The 21,684-nt window shown below is 40.6% G+C and overlaps 3 protein-coding genes across 3 annotated transcripts; 2 read left to right on the plus strand and 1 right to left on the minus strand.

Annotated features, from left to right (window-relative positions):
- The first annotated feature begins 349 nt into the window (after positions 1-349).
- On the plus strand, positions 350-4,283 carry LOC107037502 (RNA polymerase-associated protein Rtf1). The gene is made up of 4 exons (XM_015256114.1): positions 350-532; positions 960-1,215; positions 1,600-3,228; positions 3,457-4,283. The coding sequence occupies exons 1-4, from the start codon at positions 452-454 to the stop codon at positions 3,561-3,563; spliced, it is 2,073 nt and encodes a 690-aa protein (XP_015111600.1). The 5' UTR covers positions 350-451; the 3' UTR covers positions 3,564-4,283.
- A 1,636-nt stretch (positions 4,284-5,919) lies between these two features.
- On the plus strand, positions 5,920-11,995 carry LOC107036558 (cofilin/actin-depolymerizing factor homolog). Its single transcript, XM_015254598.2, has 3 exons — positions 5,920-6,104; positions 10,926-11,168; positions 11,242-11,995. The coding sequence occupies exons 1-3, from the start codon at positions 6,102-6,104 to the stop codon at positions 11,440-11,442; spliced, it is 447 nt and encodes a 148-aa protein (XP_015110084.1). The 5' UTR covers positions 5,920-6,101; the 3' UTR covers positions 11,443-11,995.
- A 526-nt stretch (positions 11,996-12,521) lies between these two features.
- On the minus strand, positions 12,522-20,642 carry LOC107036551 (neurotrimin). Its single transcript, XM_015254590.1, has 9 exons — positions 20,375-20,642; positions 18,563-18,664; positions 16,955-17,170; positions 16,561-16,682; positions 15,721-15,862; positions 14,257-14,654; positions 13,444-13,636; positions 13,294-13,347; positions 12,522-12,915 (listed from the first exon to the last, which is right to left on the minus strand). Exons 1-9 carry the CDS (start codon positions 20,406-20,408, stop codon positions 12,785-12,787), a joined length of 1,392 nt encoding a protein of 463 aa, XP_015110076.1. The 5' UTR covers positions 20,409-20,642; the 3' UTR covers positions 12,522-12,784.
- Between the last annotated feature and the right edge of the window lie 1,042 nt (positions 20,643-21,684).

The raw sequence follows: 21,684 nt of genomic DNA on the forward strand, positions 1-21,684 counted from the left end.
TTTACGTTGGAATGTGGCGAATTACGAGAATGGCGGCGCTGGAGGGCGTAGAGGGGGTTGACGCAGGGAATTCAGGACAGAATTTGAAGTAAAATCGGCGTCCTCGAGTCGTGAATATCTCTTGGCTGAACGCTACGATTTGAGGAAATTGGGTTTCGTTTTAAAGTCTGAAAAAATACCTTCGAAATGAAAAAAGAATTGTTGGATTTCACTCTGCCCATTTTTAATTATTGACGATTGAAAAAACGGCTCGTTCTGTCTTCCACTCTGTCCCTGATGTTCCGACGTTCCCCTCGTCGAACAGTGCGCGCGAATTTACTGGGGAGCGCCACTGTCGCCAGGGCCACAAGTGACAGCATTGGGCTCTTCAGTGATCTCCTGCTCCCCTGAAATTGCGTTACGATTTTTTCGAGGGTAATATTCAATTTGTGGAAGTGAAATTATTATTAAAATGCCCAAGAGGAAGAATCAAGCGCTCATCCATTCAGATAGCGGTGAGAGTGCATCGGACAGCGGGAGTGACTTGGAAAATGTGAGTAGCTAACCTCAATTATTTTATGAAACAAAACAAACGGGAATTTTCAGTCTCTCGTGGGTTTTGCCTTATTTTTATCGTTACGAAAATCAGCAGAAAAGTTTTGGTCAATGTTTCTTATGAATATTGACGAGAATGGTGAGGGCATGTGGGAAATACGTAGTGTAACCTTGACTGCAGTCCTAGACCTTGGGACGAACAAAAAGATGATAACGTCAACGTGTTTTCTGGGATTCACACCTCGTGAAGCTCCCAATAACTTGAGATAACCTGCTTTGGTATTTTTTGTGGAGAAATGACTTCAACCCTCCACTTGAATTCAGTAAAAACAGAAAAGTTTCATAACATTGAAACATTCACAACAATTGATTGAACACCAAAGGGGTTTTTTCATTTTCTCATGATTACTCATGATTATCTCCAGGACTTCTTATCCTTGGCGAAGAAGAGGAAGGCCAAGGGTCAGGATGACACCCAGACGAACGAAGGAAGCAACAGCAAGGATTCGAAAGCGGTGGACTCGGCAACTACCGAGTCCGATGATGACTGGACTGCTAAACCTGGCAAGCCAAAGAAGAAGAAGCAGCCGAGCAAGCGAACAAAGAGGAAAGTGACAAAGTCCAGCTCTGAGGACAGTGGCAGTGACGATGAGCCTGCCAAAGTGTCCGAGCCTGAAGAAGGTACGTGAAGTTGAAACTTCTTCAGCCCAAAATATTTCCACTGTTTCATCACTAGTGATAATCCCAACTGTTGAGGGCAATGGGATAATTTATTGGACCAAATGAACCTCCTTAAATCATGAAAACAATTCAGTAGTGAAGCGGTAAACCGGGTTAAGTTGATTTTGACTGTTGGCCAGTTTTTTATGAATATCTCGGAATCTAAGAGAGACAGCAAAATTTTCCTCATTACCTTTTTTATAGCCCTCAATTAGCTCTACAAAAAAGGTCATGACAAAAATCTTTCTATCTCTTTTAGATTCCGAGATATTCGTCAAAAACTATTATTAAATAACCTAGAATTGAATAAATAAAAAAAATTGTTATCTATTTTGTTTTCTCCAGGTGAAGTCTCTGACTCTGACCACAGTGGTTCAGACTCGAGCCAAGAGGAGTTCAACGACGGTTACGACGACGATCTGATGGGAGACGCTGAGGACCGAGCACGACTCGCTGAGATGACTGAGAAGGAACGAGAGCAGGAGATTTACAAGCGAGTTGAGCAGCGTGAAGCGATGAAAAAGAGATTCGAGATTGAGAAGAAACTGAGGATGGTGAGGAAGCAAGAGCAGCGCAAGCAGAAGGAGTCGAAGAAGAAGGAGAAGAGCCAGGACGAGAAGAAGTACGAGAGAGCACCTGATCCCAAGGAGCGCTCCAAGGACCGTAAGAAGACCATTGAAGAGAAGCAGGACAAGAAGTCGAACGCAATGGCATTGTTGAAGGCTCGCAGGGAGGAGAGGAAGGAGCGAGAGGAGAAGGAGAAGGCTAGAATGGAACAGCAGCAGGCCCAGTCCAAGGACGACGAGGAGGAGCTCGATGATGATCACAAGGGGGGCAGTAAGACCAAGCTGAAGGCCTCTGACATCTACTCAGACGACAGTGGATCGTCTGACAGTGAACCTGAGGAGGAGACCCCCAAGACCACGTCAGCACGTCGATCCTCATCCAGTGACAGTCGAGACTCTGATTCAGACAACGACAAGAAGTCTGTTGCCTCCACCAAGACGAAGCCCAAGAAGCCACTGTACGTGAACACTAGGGATGAACTGAACAAAGTTCGTTTGTCTCGACACAAAATGGAGCGTTTCGTGCACCTCCCCTTCTTCGACAGAGTCGTTCAGGGCTGTTTTGTGAGAATTGGAATTGGAAACAACAATGGCAAGCCTGTGTACAGAGTCGCTGAGATCAGCGGTGTCTGCGAGACTGGGAAGATCTATCAGCTCGGAAATACCCGCACTAATAAAGGGCTGAGGCTCAGACACGGAGCGCAGGAGAGAGTCTTCAGGCTTGAGTTCGTTTCCAATCAAGAATTCACGGATTCTGAGTTCTTCAAGTGGAAGGAGGCTTGTGCACTCCAGGGAATATCCATGCCGACTTCTGACGAGATTGAGCACAAGCTGAAGGACATCAAGGAGGCTCTGGTCTATGAGTTCAAGGAGGAGGACATTGAGAAGATTGTGCAGGAGAAGGGGAGATTCAAGGCGACTCCTTGGAATTATGCCATGAAGAAGGCGCAGCTCATGAGGGAGAGGGATGCTGCCAACTGCAGGGGTGATGACAGCACCGCTACAAGGCTCAATTTGGAGCTGAGCGAGCTGGAGGAGAGGGCCTCGGAGCTCGACAAAATGCGCACAGCCACCATCTCCAGTATATCTTACATCAATGACAGGAACAGGAAGAAGAATGTGGAGGAGGCTGAGAAGGCTATTATGGAGGAGTTCAAGGCGAACAAGGGGAAGAAGATCGACGATCCGTTCACCAGGAGAAGCACCAAGCCCAGAATGGTTTACAAGCCGGAGGAGGAGGAGAGTGCACCTGTTGTGGTTAATGATAAACCGAGTGTACCCATTCTGGGGGATGTCATTGGGAATGACAAGGAGAATGGACAGGAGGCACCCAAGAAACAGAGCACTGAGGATCTTTTCAATGCTCATAATTTTGATATTACGATAGATTTGGAAGTACCTATTCCAAGTGAGTATCATTCAGGTGAACTTCTGCATTCTGAGGGGACACTAGGGGGGAGGGGGCAAAATGGACTCTTAATAAATAAATAGTGGAATATTATTTTTCAAAAATAAAAAGCGTCGATTTTACCCTACACTTTTTTTGCATTAACTCTTTATTTTTAAACATAAAAATCAGAGGAGTCCCCCCTTAAAATTGTTGAAATTAATAATTCAATTAATTATTCCATTGTAGGCAATCCTGTGAGTGTTCTACCAAAGCCAGTGAGCAATATAAAAGACACTGGTCCTCGTAGATCACTGAACCTAGAGGACTACAAGAAAAAACGTGGCCTCATCTAACACTCCCTTCCCAAAAAGCGAGCACAAGTGTATGATGAAAAAAAATGTAATCCTCCTACATTTCACAGCAGTCGTCAGTATGATGCAACTGCATTTTCGCACGACGCCTGGACGACAGGTGTATCCACACTAATAAAAATCCTAGCGTATCTTCGAGAGAAGATGAAAAAAGGCGGAATTAGTCATGAGCTCCTTCAGTCCCAAGCGGGAACTAGCAAAATAATTTGGATTTCGCCCTCATGTGTCTCATTATCATTGTGTTTATTTCATTTATTTTTAAATTATTAAATCCGCGAGTGGGTTGAACACTCCTGGAAATTCAGCTCGTCTTTCCCTCTGCCAAAAGTGCATCGTGTATATATTACGAATTGTGTTTATGTTGTATTGGCATTGACGAGTGCGAGCCAAGTCTCACCTTCGCATTGAAGCCCCTCCCCCCTTTTACACTACACTTGTTCTTAAAAATTATTCGCTCAATATTTTGAATATTCTACGACTTGGCCGACTTCCAGCGTTTCTAAAAAAAATAAAATATCGAATAAATAGAGTGTGACTGGGTGAATGAATAGTCTGAGACTCAATACTTGAATTTCTACGTGTAATGTAGAAATAATACGTGCGATTGTAACTCTACTCTTATCTTTTATTACTTAGGTGTACGTCGTAACTAGCGAGATAAACATTCTTGTATGTTGTAATACAAAAACATTTTTAAGTTGACTGTGTGAGTTAGTTTTATTTGATTTTCTTTTAGTTTGACTTAGTTAAATTATGAAGCATTGATGGGATTGTGGGGGACAGTATTAAGTGTGCTGGCAGACAGGTCCATTAATTGATAAGCAATAGAACAAGTGCGTAAGTACAATTTTCAATAGCAATGATAAACGATGAAAGTTCGAGGGTTTACATTCGCTCAAAGGCGAGATGTTTGTATATAGAGGGAGCATGTAAATAAGCCGAAACCGCGACACAGAACGGGCCGAATCCATTGAATATAGGATTACGAATAAGTTAAAATTATGTATCGATGATAAACGCAACTGTATTATGACATTAAATTTGAATCATCAAAGATCTGACGACTCAATTGATTTCACGTAGAATTAAAAATCCTGATCAACCCCCAGTCAAAACAATTTCAAAGCTGACTGCATTGAAATCAAAGAAATGAGTGAAAACAATGATAAACGAGGAAAGTTCGGGGGTTTAATTTCGTTTGAAAGGCGAGATTTTTGTATGTAAAGGGAGCGTGTAAATAAACTATAGAAATATAGAATTACGAATACATTAAAATGATTTGTGTTATGACATTAAATTTAATTCTTTAAATATCAGACAACTCATTTTATTTCACGGAGAATTAAAAATCCTCGTCAACAATAAAAGATTGAGGATTTAAATTCGCTTAAAAATCGAAATTGTTTTGTATATAAATGAAGCAAGAAAATAAGACGAGGGAGCAAAATCTATTGAACATACAATTAAAATGATGCATCGATAACAAACGCAACTGCAACATAAAATTAAATTTGAATCATGACAGCCCAGACAACTCAATTGATCTCACGCGGCATTAAAAATCCTCATCAACCCCCAATCAAGACAATAAGCTGTGAGCATTGAATTAAAAAAAAATGAGTGAAAACATTGGCACTTCGATCCGTTTGTGTTTGCGCGCGCGTCTTGCCTCGTGAATAGTCGAATTGTACCGAGGAAATTATCCATCTCTCTCTCTCTTTCTCTCGGGTGTGCATGCCACTGCCCATATAAGGCAATTTCCCCACGTCCCGATACCCCATTGGTCGAGACACCACTGGCACGTCATGCACGATGACTAATTTCGCCTAATTCCCTGGGTTTTAGCATGCCGCACACGAATTCAATTCTTCGGAGGGTGAAATACGAGATGAAAATGAAGAGAGAGACCTACAAATTCTGAGTAAAATAATTCTGAATGATCATTGAATTAAAATGACGAATTCAACGCTGAAAGTTCCTGTCGAAGGGATTGTACCGTTCAAAAATAGCGTTTATATAAAGCCACCGGTTGGGCCGCGTGACGTCTGCCTACGCGCGGAAATTAGTCCATACCGGCATCGCCGGAAATGACAATATTCCCCTTCATGTCCCCGACGAAATCCCCGGTAACAAATCCCCCGAAGGCGGAATCTTGTCCCCGATTTTTCCCACCAAAAAAAAATCACAGAACAATAGCAAATAATTCGGCATAAAAATTGATTGTAAATCCACGAATAACCGGCGGTAGTGGTAACCCACTGGAAACGACCAATGGCATTACCCTTATAGCATATGCGCGCGCACGCGTAGTGATACAGTTTTAACAGTGAAACTGTGCGCCAGCAGAAAGGCCTCTACGGTCGAGGATCCTCCCTTCCTCGTCGTTGGTGTACGCGACCCCCAACTGGACACACAAAACCGAAGGTATCCAGTTCTACCACAGTCGAGAGATTACCAGTGGGAAGTGTTGGTAGTGCTTGTTTACTCGTTTCTCCCCTTGGCTTTGACTGCTAATAAAAAATGGTAAATATAATCAATTAATCGAGATAACGTTGTCCACTGTGAATTGATTGGGGAGAAAAATTGTGATTGAGTTTAAATACCGGTCATGAGGGACGAGGGGAAATTATTTGGTGGGGCCTCCCGGCACGCAACAACTTTGTGGTTATGGCGAGGAGAGGAGGCGGACGCGCCAGTCGCCATTTCTGTTCCCCGGCACTGGCGACTCGATAGCACATTTTTTTGTCATTGTTGAAATATCACTCCTGCGAACGATTAAACTCCATTTTAACGGACAATTGCATGGATTTTTGGGGGAACGGTGAATCACACATGCAACTCGACTTTTCATGCTTCAATCGCCACTGCTCCAATCGTGAAACAACGTCGTTGTCAAGGGAGTGCCGTACTCGTCCTTTCCAGGAAACTAACGGGCATGAATCATTTCTTTCAATGCATCGGTGAAAAAAAAATTAACGATTGACAGATCGCGATTACGCGTCCCTCCGCCTCTCTCTCTCGCTCTCTTTCTCTCTCTTTGTACTGCCCCACCATATTCGATTTTAATCATCATTCTGTCTCACTTCCTCCAACCGTGAAACATGGAGAGGCTCTTGTATCCACGATATCTCGTGCTGTATTTTTCCGAATAATCTTGCATGCCTCGTGATAATTCAGTGGAGAGCACTGGAATATCAAGGCTCGACGCATCGTTGCACTCTCCTGGTTAGAATTATATTTCAGTTGCCGGCATTACGTGGCCAATTCCAAGGGGGTACACCCGCTCCAACGCTCTTCGTCTCTCAATCGCTGCATCTCACTCCCTCGCACGGATAATCCAACGGTGAAAGACTCTGTCTCGTTCTGTTTCATTTCAGTCTGTCTCAGTCTCATGACTCTTCTTCGCCGGCTCTTTTCGGACTCCTCCATCCGATACCCGACGAATATTTATACACTCTCTCTCGCTTCTTTTTCCCCCAACGTCGTCGGGGCTTTTCACTGACGAGACGACACATCTCAATGGCGTTTATAACGTTCCACATTTTTCTCTCTCGGGTTATCATCCGGAGATGGTTACAGTTGTTCTGGGGGCAGCTGCCGGAAAAAAACTCGTTTCTAGGGATTTGCATGAGGAATTTCAGAATTTAGAGTTTCCAAATGCTGTGCCACGAGGATTGTACTTTGTCCATTTATGCATTACTATATATATCGCTGGGAGGTATCTCCATGTGGAGATAAATTGACTTGCGCTTGGAGAGCGGCCTCGTGTCTCTAATGTATTTATCGATTGATATGACAGCAACATATTTAACTCAATCCAAATCGAGAGGATTGCCAAAAAAATTCCCCCAACTTCAGGCGCATTCCTCGCTGTTCATCGCTGAATTCCGCTGCACTCTACTCACTTCCCACAATATTATGCATAAACATTCTGCCGAAGGATGTTGAGGCTCTCCCCCTTCAAACGAATTCGATAATGACAAATAATTACCGATAATCACCCGCAATTTTCACACCAATACTGATTCATTCAATCAGTCACAATCCACAAACAATTGCATAGACACAGCAATTTCTATCGCAAATGAATGGTGCTGCGAGTGAGAGAGATATGTTGAATTCAATGGCCAGTGATTCTCAAGGTCCAACCGTTAGTTGTCACTGTCCCGGCTATCGTCAACTACCAGTAGCCAGCACTCGTTGCACAGGGTCATAAAGGGAATGGGGGCCACTCATCTTGTCATTATTTTTCTCGAATTTCAGAGGAGCAACGAATGCACTCAATAGGGATTCATCTGCCGCCTGACCTTGGTAGTTTTCTCGTGGCCAGAGGGAGCCCTCGCGCTCTGGCCCTCCGTCATCCCCCATTGACGAGGCGCATATCGATCGACCGCACGGGGGTCTCTCTCGCATCCCACCTCGAAAATCTCTCGCTCTCGTTCTCTTGAATTTATCCCAAACAACCCCTCCACCCCATTCGCTCTTGTTGCGTGCGCGCGTCACATAATGAGGGAGTAGTGTACAGTGAAATAAATGATGTTCACGGGTTCATTCACTGGAAGAGAGATTTGTTTTCTCTAGAGTTGACTGCAGGATTATTAGGCGGCGGAGGGAATAGCATGGACTCCCTCAATGTTCATTCATATTGAGAAACATTAACTATTTTGTTACTAAGTTTAGGAAGATCGTGTGATTGTTGAGATGAAGCTGAAACTAGCGTAATGTTCGCCAGCGGAAGACCCAATTTGTGGGATTTTTAAGGGTGTGAGAGTCACAATTGTATGTAGGTGAGGGCAGGGTAAAATGAACACTTTAGGCTTTTTTAAAATTATTCATAACTCAGAAACAAAAATGAAACAGAAATGCGTCAATGGAGCTCAGCTTAGGCTCATCACAAAGGAAAAGAATTGTTCTTTGTATTGAAAAAAAACAGATTAAATTTCATGAACATTTCAACCCGTCACTAATATTTTTAAAAAAGTCAAAAGTGTCTATTTTACCTCAACCTCCCCTACAAATGTTTTTTACAAGCAAAAGAGCTTGCACATAAATTAAAAAATATTTGTATACCCCTAGATTCGCGTAAATGCTTGTTTCGGCTTCACATTGTTGAGGGAGAATTGTTATGAACGGAACTTCGGTTGAATCATCTAGGAATAACAGACCTCGAGAGATTTCTCTGAGCGGCTAACTGCTGCTGTTAAGAAAATATTAACTTGGCAGCAGTGAGTTCTTCTGTTGATGTTGATGAGCTAATCTCCGGTTGTTGAGAAAATTTTTTTGTCGAGTTAGAAATTGCCCCTTTCATCTATTCCTTGCCCACAGGATTATACCGCTGCGGGAGAAATAGTATAACTATTCACATTCAAGAACATTCGCAGTTTTATTACCAAAGTCGTTACAAAGTTCAGGAAAAACGAGTGATTGTTGACGCAGAATTATTGCACATGTAACTAACAATTAGATTGAATCATGAGCAGCTATTTTTTTTAATTGAAAAATTCAAGTTGGCAACAATAAGTTCTGCAATTGTTGAGATAAATCATTAGTCTTTTATATTTTTTGTAATTTTCACTGGAAAATCTCGTAAAATTGCGAATTGCGAGTTATCTCACTCGAGAAATAACCCCTGGCAAGCATTATTTCTAACCCAGACCTTATTCAAATAGACTAAACCACTCTAAAATATATTTCAAACAACCCCTCCACCCCGTTGTCGTTGCGTGCGCGCGTCCCATAACACAAAAGTAACAAAACCCACATACATGCACATTCGGGCTCTTTCAAGCTTTTTGTTTGGCCATTCGTACAGTAAACCACAGTAGGGAAATCCTGTTCTCTATTTTAAGCGTCAGACGGATATAAATGAGGCTCAACTTGGAGTAAATGAAAATACAAGTGAGAATTAGGTGGTGGGGGTTTATCTTCTATTCCTCAACGCTCGGGTATTGACGCATTGAGATTGGGATTTAGTCATCGGGGTGGGGAGTGGAGAGTAGATTTTATTTTCATCAATTATGACGGTGGTCGATGAGGCGCTTATCGGCGCTGACACCAGGGATTTTCGAATCCGCGGAATGATGAGAGGAGTTGAAGATTTTAGGAGAAAATATTGAGTGAGAGTGCGATGATTCCTGACGGGTTTGCGAGAGTTGGATGGGAGCCTATTTGCGATGTAGCTCTATGAGATTTTTAGCATGACCGAGTTTTCATTCCAAAAGTTTGTAAACACGTGTAATGTTGCGTAATTTATGCGAAATAGTCGGATGCCAATAAGAAATAAAACATTCAATGTTTTCATGAACTCGTGACGTTGTTTGTAATTGATAGCAAGGGTATTTTTTCATTGCTGGGTATTAAAATTAAATAAAATAATTGGACGTGTACCATTGTGACGTCATAATGCTGAACATTCTCGATTTTTCATTGCATTTTATTCGAGGAAAAATGTCGCGCAACGATTCAGCTGGAGAATTAATAAGTTTGCTATTTGTCTCGAGTTTAATTGATGGAGTTGTCCATTCGCATCGCTATACCTCGTCAACGTGACTAGACTAGGGTATCGGTGGTGATGCTATCCCCTGTTTTGCGGGACACACCATTGCGCGACCGGGGGGGCCACGAAAATAAAATTCTTCCCACGCGCGAATAAGCAATGCTAAAAGGGAGGGCAGTCCGATCCAATTCTAAAGTTATCCGTCGGCGCACTTGGACACGTGGCACGCGCGTTCCGGAGGTGTACGTCGACCGCTGTCCTCCCTTCTATCCGAGAACAAGATAGAAAACAGGAGTAAAAACTGCTTGGGTTTATGGAGCGCTGATTAAAACGGGATATCAGGGTCGTCTGCTCGCCAGTTTTGGGAGGAGAATTAGCGAGTAGTTGTGGAGAACGACTATTTGGAGCTGACTTTGACCTCGATTTTTATGACTGGGGTGATTAGTCGCCAGTGGAATTTTCAGTTCAGGGGATTTTTGAGGGTGTAGGGGTCAAACACCTTTTGATTTTCAATTAATGGACATTGAGTAGAACCACCCTGATCCTGAGTCATTTTTTCCCTGAAATTTAGTGATAGAATTAAAATAAAAACTTTTTTTCTCTTCTCTCTGACTAGAAAATATTCGAACACCCCTAGATTCACCTGAATCGAATCTTCCCCTAATTTCGGCTTCACCAAAATCACTCGATTGTCTAGTGAAGACTAATTCAAAGCCATGTTTTGTTCTCTTGTCACGTAAAGAGGCCTGAAGTCAGTTTTCGTCAAAAGTCTGAATTAAATTACTATTGAATTGAATTGCTATTCCTCATAACTTCAAACAGACGATGATTTCATGGGGGATTTTCAGGCATCCGGAGTTACTGTAGCTGACATCTGCAAGACAACGTACGATGAAATTAAGAAGGACAAGAAACATCGGTATGTCATCTTTTACATCAAGGACGAGAAGCAGATTGATGTAGAGGTCATTGGACCCCGTGACGCTGTTTATGAAAATTTCCTTGAGGATCTGCAGAAGGGCGGTACTGGCGAATGCCGTTATGGACTTTTTGATTTTGAGTATACTCATCAATGTCAAGGCACCTCCGAGGTAATTGCTCGAAAAAATTGCATTGGAATCTCTGAATGCAATAATTTATCATTCAATTTTCATTGTTTTCCAGGCTTCCAAGAAACAAAAATTGTTCCTGATGTCGTGGTGTCCCGACACAGCAAAAGTCAAGAAGAAGATGTTGTACTCGAGCTCATTCGACGCACTCAAGAAGTCCCTCGTCGGTGTACAGAAGTACATACAGGCGACGGATCTCTCGGAGGCCTCCGAGGAGGCTGTCGAGGAGAAACTCCGTGCCACCGACAGGAATTAAAAGTATTCCGGGAACATCCTCCCCTCAAAAGCTACTACTACAAGAGAAAAAAACGAGAAAAAAAGCGAAAAAAATGAGTAAAAAAAATTAAAAAATGAAAGCGTGGATTCGAACGGGTACGTCTCCCTTCCCTGAGCAGACCAAAAATGCTCGTGTCACATCGCGTTCGGAGGTTCATCTTTTTACACAATTTTTCACTTAAAGTAATGAATTTAAAGAAAAAAAAACTGATTATTAGATATTTCGCGCTGAACGTATTATTAGTCATGACGATGTCGAAGGAGGCCAACAGTGATCGAAGGCTTTTTCACATTTAAAATGGAAAACAAAGCGAAGTTGATTAATAACAGCAGAACATTCAATGAAATAAAGATACAATTACAATGAATTATATCCTCTTTCTTTCATACTACGATCGTTGGCGTGAATCTGTCTGATATGATTTATAATGTACTATTATTATTGTAATAAGGTAATAATAATTGTAAAAGATTGCAACAATTTACAAAAATGGAAGTCATGCAGTCGATGAATAAGAAAAATCACAAACCAACAGAACAAATGGTGAATTTATTTTTTTTCTTCATCTCAGAGGCTAATCTCTCCATTAACCCCTCACGTAAGGGGTCGATGCATGGTATCGACCCGTGCGAATGTGAACGCTTGTTTTCAAAATTCATTATTTCCAAATCTACGAAGAATAACTTGATCAGACAAAATTGGAAACCGGAATACAGTGGCTTCAATTAGATATCGGTTTCATACTTTTCCATTCATTAGAAATAATCGAATTCGAGTCGTACTGAGCACACACTACGCTTGGTAACAGAAGGGCCCCATCCGTGAGGGGTTAAAGTCATTTCGTTGATCATCTAATGATTTCCCTGTGGAAACGATCGATTCGCGCTCGATAAATCCCTGGAGTTTGATGGGCCAACTAATAATTGCATTTCTGCAACTGGCGGGAGTCGATCCATTATCTCCTGCGATGGAATTCCTCAATACTAAATAGTCATTTAAGAAAATTACGTTTTCCACTGGGGGAGGGGGAGGGGCAGATACAATGACTGACAATGGAGTCAACAAAATCATATGTCATTTAATATTATTCTCTCTTGATCGCCTGTCCCCACACGCACAAGGTGCATACAATAAAAAAAGAAGAATGGAACGGAGTGACATCTGCGGTTGCAAATATCATTCTTAATCACCACTCGCATCGACTTATTAACTACTGTACAATTTTTTTTCAGTTGTAATAAATAACACTCGGTTCGGGAGAGTGGATTATTGAAAGACTAAGGAATATTTATATCGATTAGATTCCATCATTAATTTGGGATTACGTAAGGTTTAGGTTGCTTAGGAAGTAGATAAGGATAATCAGACTTGGGATGAATGTTGTGGTGGCGATATCCGCACCGCTGGTTTCTGATGACGATTGTTGGAGTGCGGGGCTGCCAAGGACGACAGCTGAAAAACAATTGAGATCATTAGACATGTATTTTTTTTATTTGATGAATAATGGAAAGACATTTATCAATTGGTTTTAACTTCTTGATTTGTCAAAAATTTTCGTATTTCATAATTTCATTCTATAAATGTATAATTTTTTCTATTGTTCGAGAATTAGATTAAAAAATACTAGGCACGTTTTTTTATTGTAAATAATAAGGAGAAATTAATCAACTAGCTTGACTGCTCAATTTTTCCATTAAAAAAAATAGATATTTAATATTTTTCATTCAATTGTGATATTTCATTATTTTATTCAAGGAAAAAAAATTATGCAACAGTGCAATTTCTATTTTACCCGGAAACAGACTTCAACTTGATATGACATTCAATTACCTGGTGCTGACTCCTCGTACACCTCCTCGACCTTATAGTGCTCCTTGTGGGGAGCTGTCAAAGGGAAGAAAATTGATAATAACACAATGGGCTCTGGTGATCCGAGGCGGATGAATTTCGAAATTTGTAAAAGTCATTGTGAGTACTTACGTGCACCCTCGGTAGCGAATCTCAGTACTTTCGAGGGTTTACTCCACCCATAGCGATTTCTAGCCAGAACGAGTGCCTCGTAGTATGTAGCTGGGGCTAAGCCCGTGAGATTAAAAGACTTAGAATGGAGTGGTCCAATCGCTTCACTGCCGCTCGGAATGAAGAGCTTGTGCCAGTCACGGCGCTCCGAAGGCTGATGATAAAAAAGTTTAATACTGGGTTTTTTACTTTTCCTTTGGCTGGATGATGTGTGTGTCAAAGAAGATTAAAGAATGCTTTTATTTGTGAATGCAGTATTTTTATAGGAGTCGAGGCAATATGATGAAGTCCATAATTATTATTTTATCGTCATGGAACTTAATTCCATTCTTCATTCCATTTCTATTTTCACTTCACTCTTTTCTCTTTTCATTGAAAAAATCAAACGAACAAACCGGGAAAACTTAGGGCGATGCACTTCCGTAGAAAATATCTCAGTAGTATAAGTTCGTTGGAAAAAACAAATTCTGTTAATTTTTCCGTAGAATATTTTTCATTCAACATTTCTGTTGTAAAAAAATCTGCGTAAGGTGTGAAATTTTTCAATAGAATTCAGGAAATTGTTTAGAATATTAAGAGACGGTTTTGTTGACATTCTCTCCTCTCATTATTATTTTCTCGTCATCATGGCACTTTTCTTTTTTTATTGAGATAGAACTATCGCCCGGGATTTTGTTAAACGACTCATATCGAATTTTGAAATCCATCTCGTTTTACAACTCCACAAGACGAATAAAAGAATGAAAATGATATCAGGTGAATGGTGAAACGAACCCAATACTTGCGAAACCAGAATTGGTACTCGATGATTGGACTGTAGCTGTCCACCTCCCAGATGAAATTGTAAGCATTTCGCGATATGATATTGGACTCCTTGAACACAGCGGCATTGGCGATCCCAGATACCTCAATAGCAACTTCGCTCACTCCGAGATTATTGGAGGCTTTGCACTGGTAATAGCCGTAGTCGGTGGACCTCACGTTTCTGATGATGAGACTGTGGACCTGGTCGGCTGTGTGCTTGACAATTCTCGATGAGAAGAGAATCTTCTCGCCCTCGAAGTACCAATCGACGAGCGCCTCTGGCCAAGCACTGACCCTGCAGTCTAACTGAACTCTGATCCCCGGGGAGGCGTGGATCCAACTCTTCTTCGGCTCAATCTCCGGTTTGTCTGGAGGGGTGAACCATTAACATTGAGGAGATGTCGTTTCAGTTAGCTACCGGGGTCCCATTAAGATTTTCATCAATGAGCTGCTTAATTGCTCGGGCAATTGCATGGTAATTATAGAAAATGGGGGGTGAGAGAGTTTTTTTTTCACCGGAGTTGATGAAGTGATAAACCGGGGATTATGACGCGTGGAGATATTGAATTTACATTTTTCATTTGTGGAGTTACTGATTTTTTTGACTGAAGTTTGAAGTTTATTATGCACTTGCGAGAGGAGTAGTATTGATATTCTAGAGAGGAATTCCTCAATTGGTAAATGAATTTCAAAAGAGAATAATTCTGATTTTCACGGAAAATTAGATGAGTTATTGATGAATTATTTGAGAAGAATTAAAATCGATAGATAAAACATGTATTTGAAATGGTAGTTGATCACATGAAAGAGTTTGAAAATTTTTGAGGAACATAAAGACGTGAATTCCTGTATTTATTTGAATTGTCAATGAAAACATGAATATTTAGCATCAAATATCAATTTCATAAACTGTTATTCAAAATAAATCTTCAAAGCTCTTTCGAATGAAAAGTGAATAAAATAAAAATAAATAAAACAAATAAAACAAAAATAAATAAAATGAAATAATGAATTAATACCTAACAATTAATTTTATGAATAATTTTGCATTCATCCCTCGATTTATAATTTCTCCTCCTGCTCTATTCCCATCGAATTCTCATGCCCTTGACAAAAGTAACTACAACTCTCCATGTATTTGATTAATGACATTCATCAAACAGTGGCTATCCGAAGATAGAATTTGTAATTGCGAATTTCTCCCACTGTGTACATTCACACGTGGTTTTGCATGATTGCTTCCTGGCTAGCTAATTGGCTGGCCCGGGTCCACGTGTTGAGTCAACCTCAGGCTTAACTGGCGCGGGGTCAAATCGAAACGCAGATTTAAATTCGAGAAATTGATGAAGGTGAAGGACAGAGTAATTGAAAATATTATTTCGACGCAAATTCGTGGGAGATGGTTAATGTGGCCTGTGTAAACATTCAACTCACAGCAAATGCGAAGTTCTATGGCGGCAGTGGCCGGGTCACCGACCCCATTGTCTGCAACGCAGGTGTAGCGGCCAGACAGGCTTCGATTGTCCGCTTGAAACCGCAATTTTGATCTCTCGTCCAACAGCTTCATCTCTTCATCCTGTGAGAAACAAAATTATATGTTGGATAAGTGTTTCAAATTTTGATTAGATTGGAAAGCTCTTTATCTGTGAACTGAAATATGAAATCTCCTAACGGCAAAATAAAAGACAGATAAATTTTTTATATGCGCTAAATAGAATAATTAGCGATTAAAATAGTCACATATTTAATTTTAAACTCATTTGTCCCGAATTCAAAGTAAAAATTTAGCATTAACGATAAATTAACAACAATTGTGATAAAATCAACGCCACATTGCATTTCATTCTTTTTAATCGGTTAAATTTATTTGCTCAGTCTGATTTATTAATAGGGGAGGGTGGGGCAAAACGGCCCCCCTTCAATTGTCAATAACTTGTGAATGACATTGTGAAAATTCCCAGTTTCAACTTCATTTTGAAGATAATTTTTCATTCTTCAAAACGAGCTCTAACTCATCCCAATCGGATTATTGAATCGGAAAATATTGACGATTGAAGGGGGGCCGTTTTGCCCCATCCTCCCCTATTAGTGAAATTAAGGGGTTTAGAGAAGAGAAATCAAGAGAATTTTGTTGTGAGAAGTTGAATTTTCTACGAGAATAATTGTGCAATTAATTCTTGAAAATGTTTTTATTCTATTATCAATAAATATTCGCTCTAAAACGGATTCCCACTTTCTAAAAATCATCCAATACTTCATAAATTCAATTTTCACCTTCATTCTCCACGAAATACTGGGATAAGGTACTCCTTTAGCGATACAGGCAATTTCCACCTCCTCCCCGAGATTCACCTCCAGTTCGCCTGCTTCTGGCACCGAGTGTACACTTGGGGGATCTATCGAGACATAAAATCAAATGCTGAAGTAAAACTATGAGAAATGTTCCCTCCGGGGGCCATTGCACAGTCTACTCAAGATGTCAAGGTTGAGAGGAGACAAACGCAGAATGAAAAAGTTGAAATTCCACGGGAGAATTGCCAGATGAAAATTCCAGACTGTCTTGTCTCGAATTTCATCCTCGTGGGAGCGTGGACCGCAACTTTCGAAGGGGTATACATATCATCCATCATTGCAACTCAATTGTGGGGAGGGAGGGGTATCGACTCACACATGACTTCGATCGCGTGGACCTGAGTGACGTGCCCCCAGGATGATGGCCTGGTCGCTTGACACACGTATTCACCGGAGTCCTCCGGCTGCACTTGCGATATTTCTAGACTCATGTTGTCCCACATCTTCATTCTGTTGGGGACGACGAAGTTTGGGTCACCACTGTCAGCTAACTGGCGGTCGTCTTTCCACCATCTGACTATTGTAGGTACCCCTGGAATTAAGGGTATTTTTTTGAGGACCTCTTGGAGAGAGAAAAAAAGTTTTGATTTTCAGAAAAATCACGCATGAAAAAATTCAATAGGAAACCTGGCGAATTCGCTAGAAAATTTGATAATTCTATAGGAATTCTATAGGGTTTCTATAGGATTTCTATTGGAATTCTGTTGAAAAATTCTATTTCGAATTTCTGTTTGAATTTTTCTCTTAAATTTGTTCTATTAGAATTATTGGGCACAAAATTTTCTAATTTTTTTCATTGGATTTTGTTTTGTTTTGCATTGTAGAATCTGAGTGGAGAGAACTTGGAAAATTGATGTCCACACATTCTTATAGAAAAAATCTCGAGAGACAACTTTAAACAGAAATTCGAAATCTATTGACTTTTTCTTGTCAAATATCCAATAGAATCAGCGCAAAAAACAAATAGAATTTTCTAGCGAATTCGCTAGATTTTGTATTGAATGTTTTCATACGTGATGTCACCGATTTCCTGGGACATCCCTCGCGGTAGTCAGTCTGACAGATTCGGTCAGACATTACGTAAAATCAGAAAAAATGTCAAACAATGAGAAATATTCCAAACTTTACCACCAATTGACAAAACTTGATAAACTCCCTTCTCCCCGTAAAGTTGTAGATTTTGAGATTTTCAATGGTGATGGACAAAAATGTTATTAAACTTTTCGTGTCCAAATAGTCTATTGAGGTTCCCCGTAAAAAATGAATTGAAAAATTCAACACTATGAAATAAATGATCCCTCGAAGATCTCTCGCAAGAAAGTCCATTTTCTTTAGCACTCTCGTATGTGGAAACGATTGGAGTGAAATAAGGAATGAAATGCAAATAGTCGAGGACGTTTCAGCCTACGTCGAGGCCAAGCGAAACTGCCCCCCAGAGTCATCGGACCCTTCCACGAGAGCTTTCATTTCCCGCGGGGAATTGACACGTGAAACTCCCAGAAGGCAAAAAAGGGCAACAGAAAGAACAACGAGAACCCGAATATTACGAATAAAAAAAGGGGTATAAAAATTCTCCATAAATCAACAACATTGTGATACTCCCTAAATTACAAATTCTAAAAAATTTCACTTTTTGATAAATCGACGGAAAAATTAAAACCCGTCCTCAAGAATAATTAATGATGCATCAACGTCACACTTCAGAAATAATTTAATTCGAATTCGTAATAAATTTATTTATCTTCCTAATTTCAAAACATTTCCATTATTTGTTTTATTCATAAAAAAATATTCTCCGGATAAAAAACGAACACATTGAGAAATGTACTTGGACCGTTCTCCGAAATTTAATTACAAGATTCCATTTGATGAATCGTTTCCGTAAAAGTCTTGTTTTATTCATGAGTGCCATGCGAGCACTTACCAAGACTGTCAACGTGGCACGGCAGGACCACCGTCTTATTCTGGTAAGTCCTCACCGTCGTTTGGGCACCATTAAAGCTCCAGGAGGATGAGATCCAAATACCTTGAACAAAAAAAAAATCACGAGAAGAAAAATCAGGGCACTGCGGTAATGGCGTTTTTCCATAAAGTTAATGAAATCCTGAGGAGTCGTTTAGGCGAGTCGACTCAGTCCCTGTGAGGCAATAAATCCAATAAAGTGGCAAGCAGTCCTTTGTTGCCCCCTGGGACTTTTACTCGGGATTAAGCGCCCCAATTATGGGAGTATTAGCGGCTGAAAGCTGCTGCATTCGTAAAATCAAGAAACCAATCTCCGTGTGATTCTTTCACTCCGTTACCTCTTCGAGAGCATAAAAAATCATGAGAATTTCTCAGGAGGGACGAGGGTGAATGGGAATAGGGGAAAGAAATTTGTAAAGGAAACGAGACTTCATTAAAATTCTCCCCCGCAAAATTCGAATTTCAAATGAGGGGATTAGACCGGACGATGAAAATGGGAACGAAAAAAAAAAGTGTCACACCAGAAAGTTCACATTGATTTCCACGAAAACCGTTTGTTTCCAATTAAAAAACATTTTTTAGTGGATTGCTCAGCAATATGTCACTATCGATACAGTGTAGGAGGCTATCCGGCTACACATATTTTTTCACCGTTTTAATTTCCCAACGAATCCATTGAAATTGAACAGCGGTATGGGCACGAAATTGGAGAGAGCAAACGGTTTCCCGTGCGAGTTGGATTAAAAATTGATCGGGGCAGTTTTTTTGCCACGCGAATGCGGTCTCGCTGTTGTTACCACACGTTGCATGATCGATTCCATTTGATTATCACGAGTTTATACAGGCGTTTCTTTTTAGTCGTTTCATTTTATAGTGCCTGGTTTCGCGTATGTTCGTGGTAAGTACTAAATGAGATTTCCCTGGTGCATTATAGTGTATGCTGGGTACATCCGCGGAATAAGAATTATATCTTTTTTTTTGAGGCTGTGCGAGCGGTTATTAAGGAAAAATTCGAGGGAAATATTCGTACAAAGAGATGATGAGGCTAGATGAATGGAGAGAATTGTTTTCACGCGGAGAGGAAAGTCTTTTCAATTTTGATTGATTGTCAAAAATTATTCCTGAATTCAGGAATTTATGAGACAAGTCTAGAAGCCATAATTTTTTTTTGTAAAACCATCAGTTTCTTTTAAATTTCTTTTAAAAAATCCTGAGAGTCCAATATACTACACAATTGCTAAAATTCGTGGGTATTCTCCAGTAGAGTTCTCTCCATTCACAATGAAAAATGAAAATGAAACCATTTGTTGACATTTTCTGCCACAATCGCTCATTTCCGAGATTAATTTAGAATCAGTATAAATATCATCATTGAAAGTGAGTAAAAATTTGTGAAAATTAACATAAAGAAGACGAAGAAGAATAATTTTTCTAAGTTACGACGTGATTTCTATTATTCCATCAAGAAAAATGTAAAAGCAAATGAATTTCTATTTTTACAATGACCCTTTCCTCATGAATATCTCACCCTACCTGCCAAGACCTCATTTATCGATACGATCACGAGTATACCACTGCAAAAATTACATTGCGTGTTAAAGGGCAAGTCGGCTAGTGGGTAAAAACCTCCCCCGGGTAATCTGCACGCACTCATTAAGTCCAGTAGATTAACACAGAAAAAGAATTCTAAAAAAACTTAATTCGCATGATTTGAGGATAAACCCACTGCACCGTAATAAAGTATAAAAAAATCTGTCACTGGAGAGTTTCTTACCAAGCACAAGAACACTGTACCACCGAGATGACATTTTTATTCCACATAAAACTTGGTAATGAAACTTGGGCAAACTTATTCTCAAGGGAGACGGTTGTAAACCACAGAGTGAGTATGGGATTTTATTTAGTATTTATTTAGACGGGGAGTTGGGGTGAACAAAAGGTTCAAGGACAAATGTGACAAGCGACGTCGAGTGAAATGCACGACTTCTCAAAGACTAACTGGGTGCTTGATGCGACGACAAGGGCCCACCGAGGCGTGCTCCCCCGGGTGCCCTCTTACTTTCTAATACATCGTCGACTACATTCATTCTCGGGATGTAATTACCACCATTTGTCCACTGCGCAACTCAGTGACTCTCATCTCCCCTTTGAAATTACTCTGATTCATCACTCAATCAACTCATCACTTGTTGGATCTTCTCGCCCGAGGGGCTCACGTTGCGCTGCAATATTTCGAAAAGCCGTTGGATTTTCTTGCGAGTGAGGGGGAGATGTGCTTTTGGATGGGGAAAGGGATGGATAGGGACGGGAGTCTCGGGGGGACATGGGTCGTGCACTGATTGAAAATCATTGCGACTGATTGACATGACATTTTTTGAATATTTTATGCTTTGGCGATTGTCAGGTCCGCATGCGCTGCTGGAAAAAATTTAAATTTCACGGATAGTGGACTAGTGGTTTTCAGGAGATTTTTCCACTAAAAGTTAAAAAGAATTCTAAAGTTACAATTAAAACATGAATATCAAGTACTGAATAACGCAGAATTTTTATGATTTCTATTAATTTCCGCGAATAATTGGAATGAAATTTAGTTTTTATTGATTGATTTCGAAGAAATGTACCACAAACTTCAGTCCAAAATTTCAAACAATTTCAATCTCGCAATTAATTCATGAATTCCGGTGAATCCAAATGAATAAATTCCAAATGACTAAGGAATGCCATGAACGTTTGCATCCTGAAGTGAATTAAAATTCACATTGAAAATTAGAGTGCAGTCACCACTGAAATTCCAAAAAATTTCTACCAGTGTGCGGGTGGTGTCGAGGTGAGAGCCTCTGGGTGCGTTAAATCGGCATGTGTATAGGGGCAGTGCGGGGATCTCCGTGCCCGAGCCAACACCGAAAGGGCATTCTTCTGTAATTTGCTCAATTTACGCACCAACACGAAACTCCTATAGAGTCATTCATCGAGTTATCCCCATTCAGACGTTAATCCAATCTTGAATTCCGGTGCACGCGGGCTATTACGTGCGGGCTATTATTATATTCTTCGATTGTGGGAGAGGGGCGGGGGGGGGGGCAA

Source organism: Diachasma alloeum, unplaced genomic scaffold (assembly GCF_001412515.2).
Source record: "Diachasma alloeum isolate Michigan unplaced genomic scaffold, Dall2.0 Dall_scaffold_00176, whole genome shotgun sequence".
Lineage (NCBI taxonomy): Eukaryota > Metazoa > Arthropoda > Insecta > Hymenoptera > Braconidae > Diachasma > Diachasma alloeum.

What these genes read in the sequence shown, in the direction of transcription:
- LOC107037502 (XM_015256114.1), top strand. Translation starts at nt 452, where the DNA reads ATGCCCAAGAGGAAGAATCAAGCGCTCATCCATTCAGATAGCGGTGAG. An exon ending in GCGGGAGTGACTTGGAAAAT is followed by an intron (nt 533 to 959) that starts GTGAGTAGCTAA and finishes GATTATCTCCAG; the next exon opens with GACTTCTTATCCTTGGCGAA. An exon ending in TTTGGAAGTACCTATTCCAA is followed by an intron (nt 3,229 to 3,456) that starts GTGAGTATCATT and finishes ATTCCATTGTAG; the next exon opens with GCAATCCTGTGAGTGTTCTA.
- LOC107036558 (XM_015254598.2), top strand. An exon ending in AATGTCAAGGCACCTCCGAG is followed by an intron (nt 11,169 to 11,241) that starts GTAATTGCTCGA and finishes ATTGTTTTCCAG; the next exon opens with GCTTCCAAGAAACAAAAATT.
- LOC107036551 (XM_015254590.1), bottom strand. Translation starts at nt 20,408, where the DNA reads ATGTCATCTCGGTGGTACAGTGTTCTTGTGCTTG. An exon ending in GTGCCACGTTGACAGTCTTG is followed by an intron (nt 17,171 to 18,562) that starts GTAAGTGCTCGC and finishes CCTTAATTCCAG; the next exon opens with GGGTACCTACAATAGTCAGA. An exon ending in CCACGCGATCGAAGTCATGT is followed by an intron (nt 16,683 to 16,954) that starts GTGAGTCGATAC and finishes ATGTCTCGATAG; the next exon opens with ATCCCCCAAGTGTACACTCG.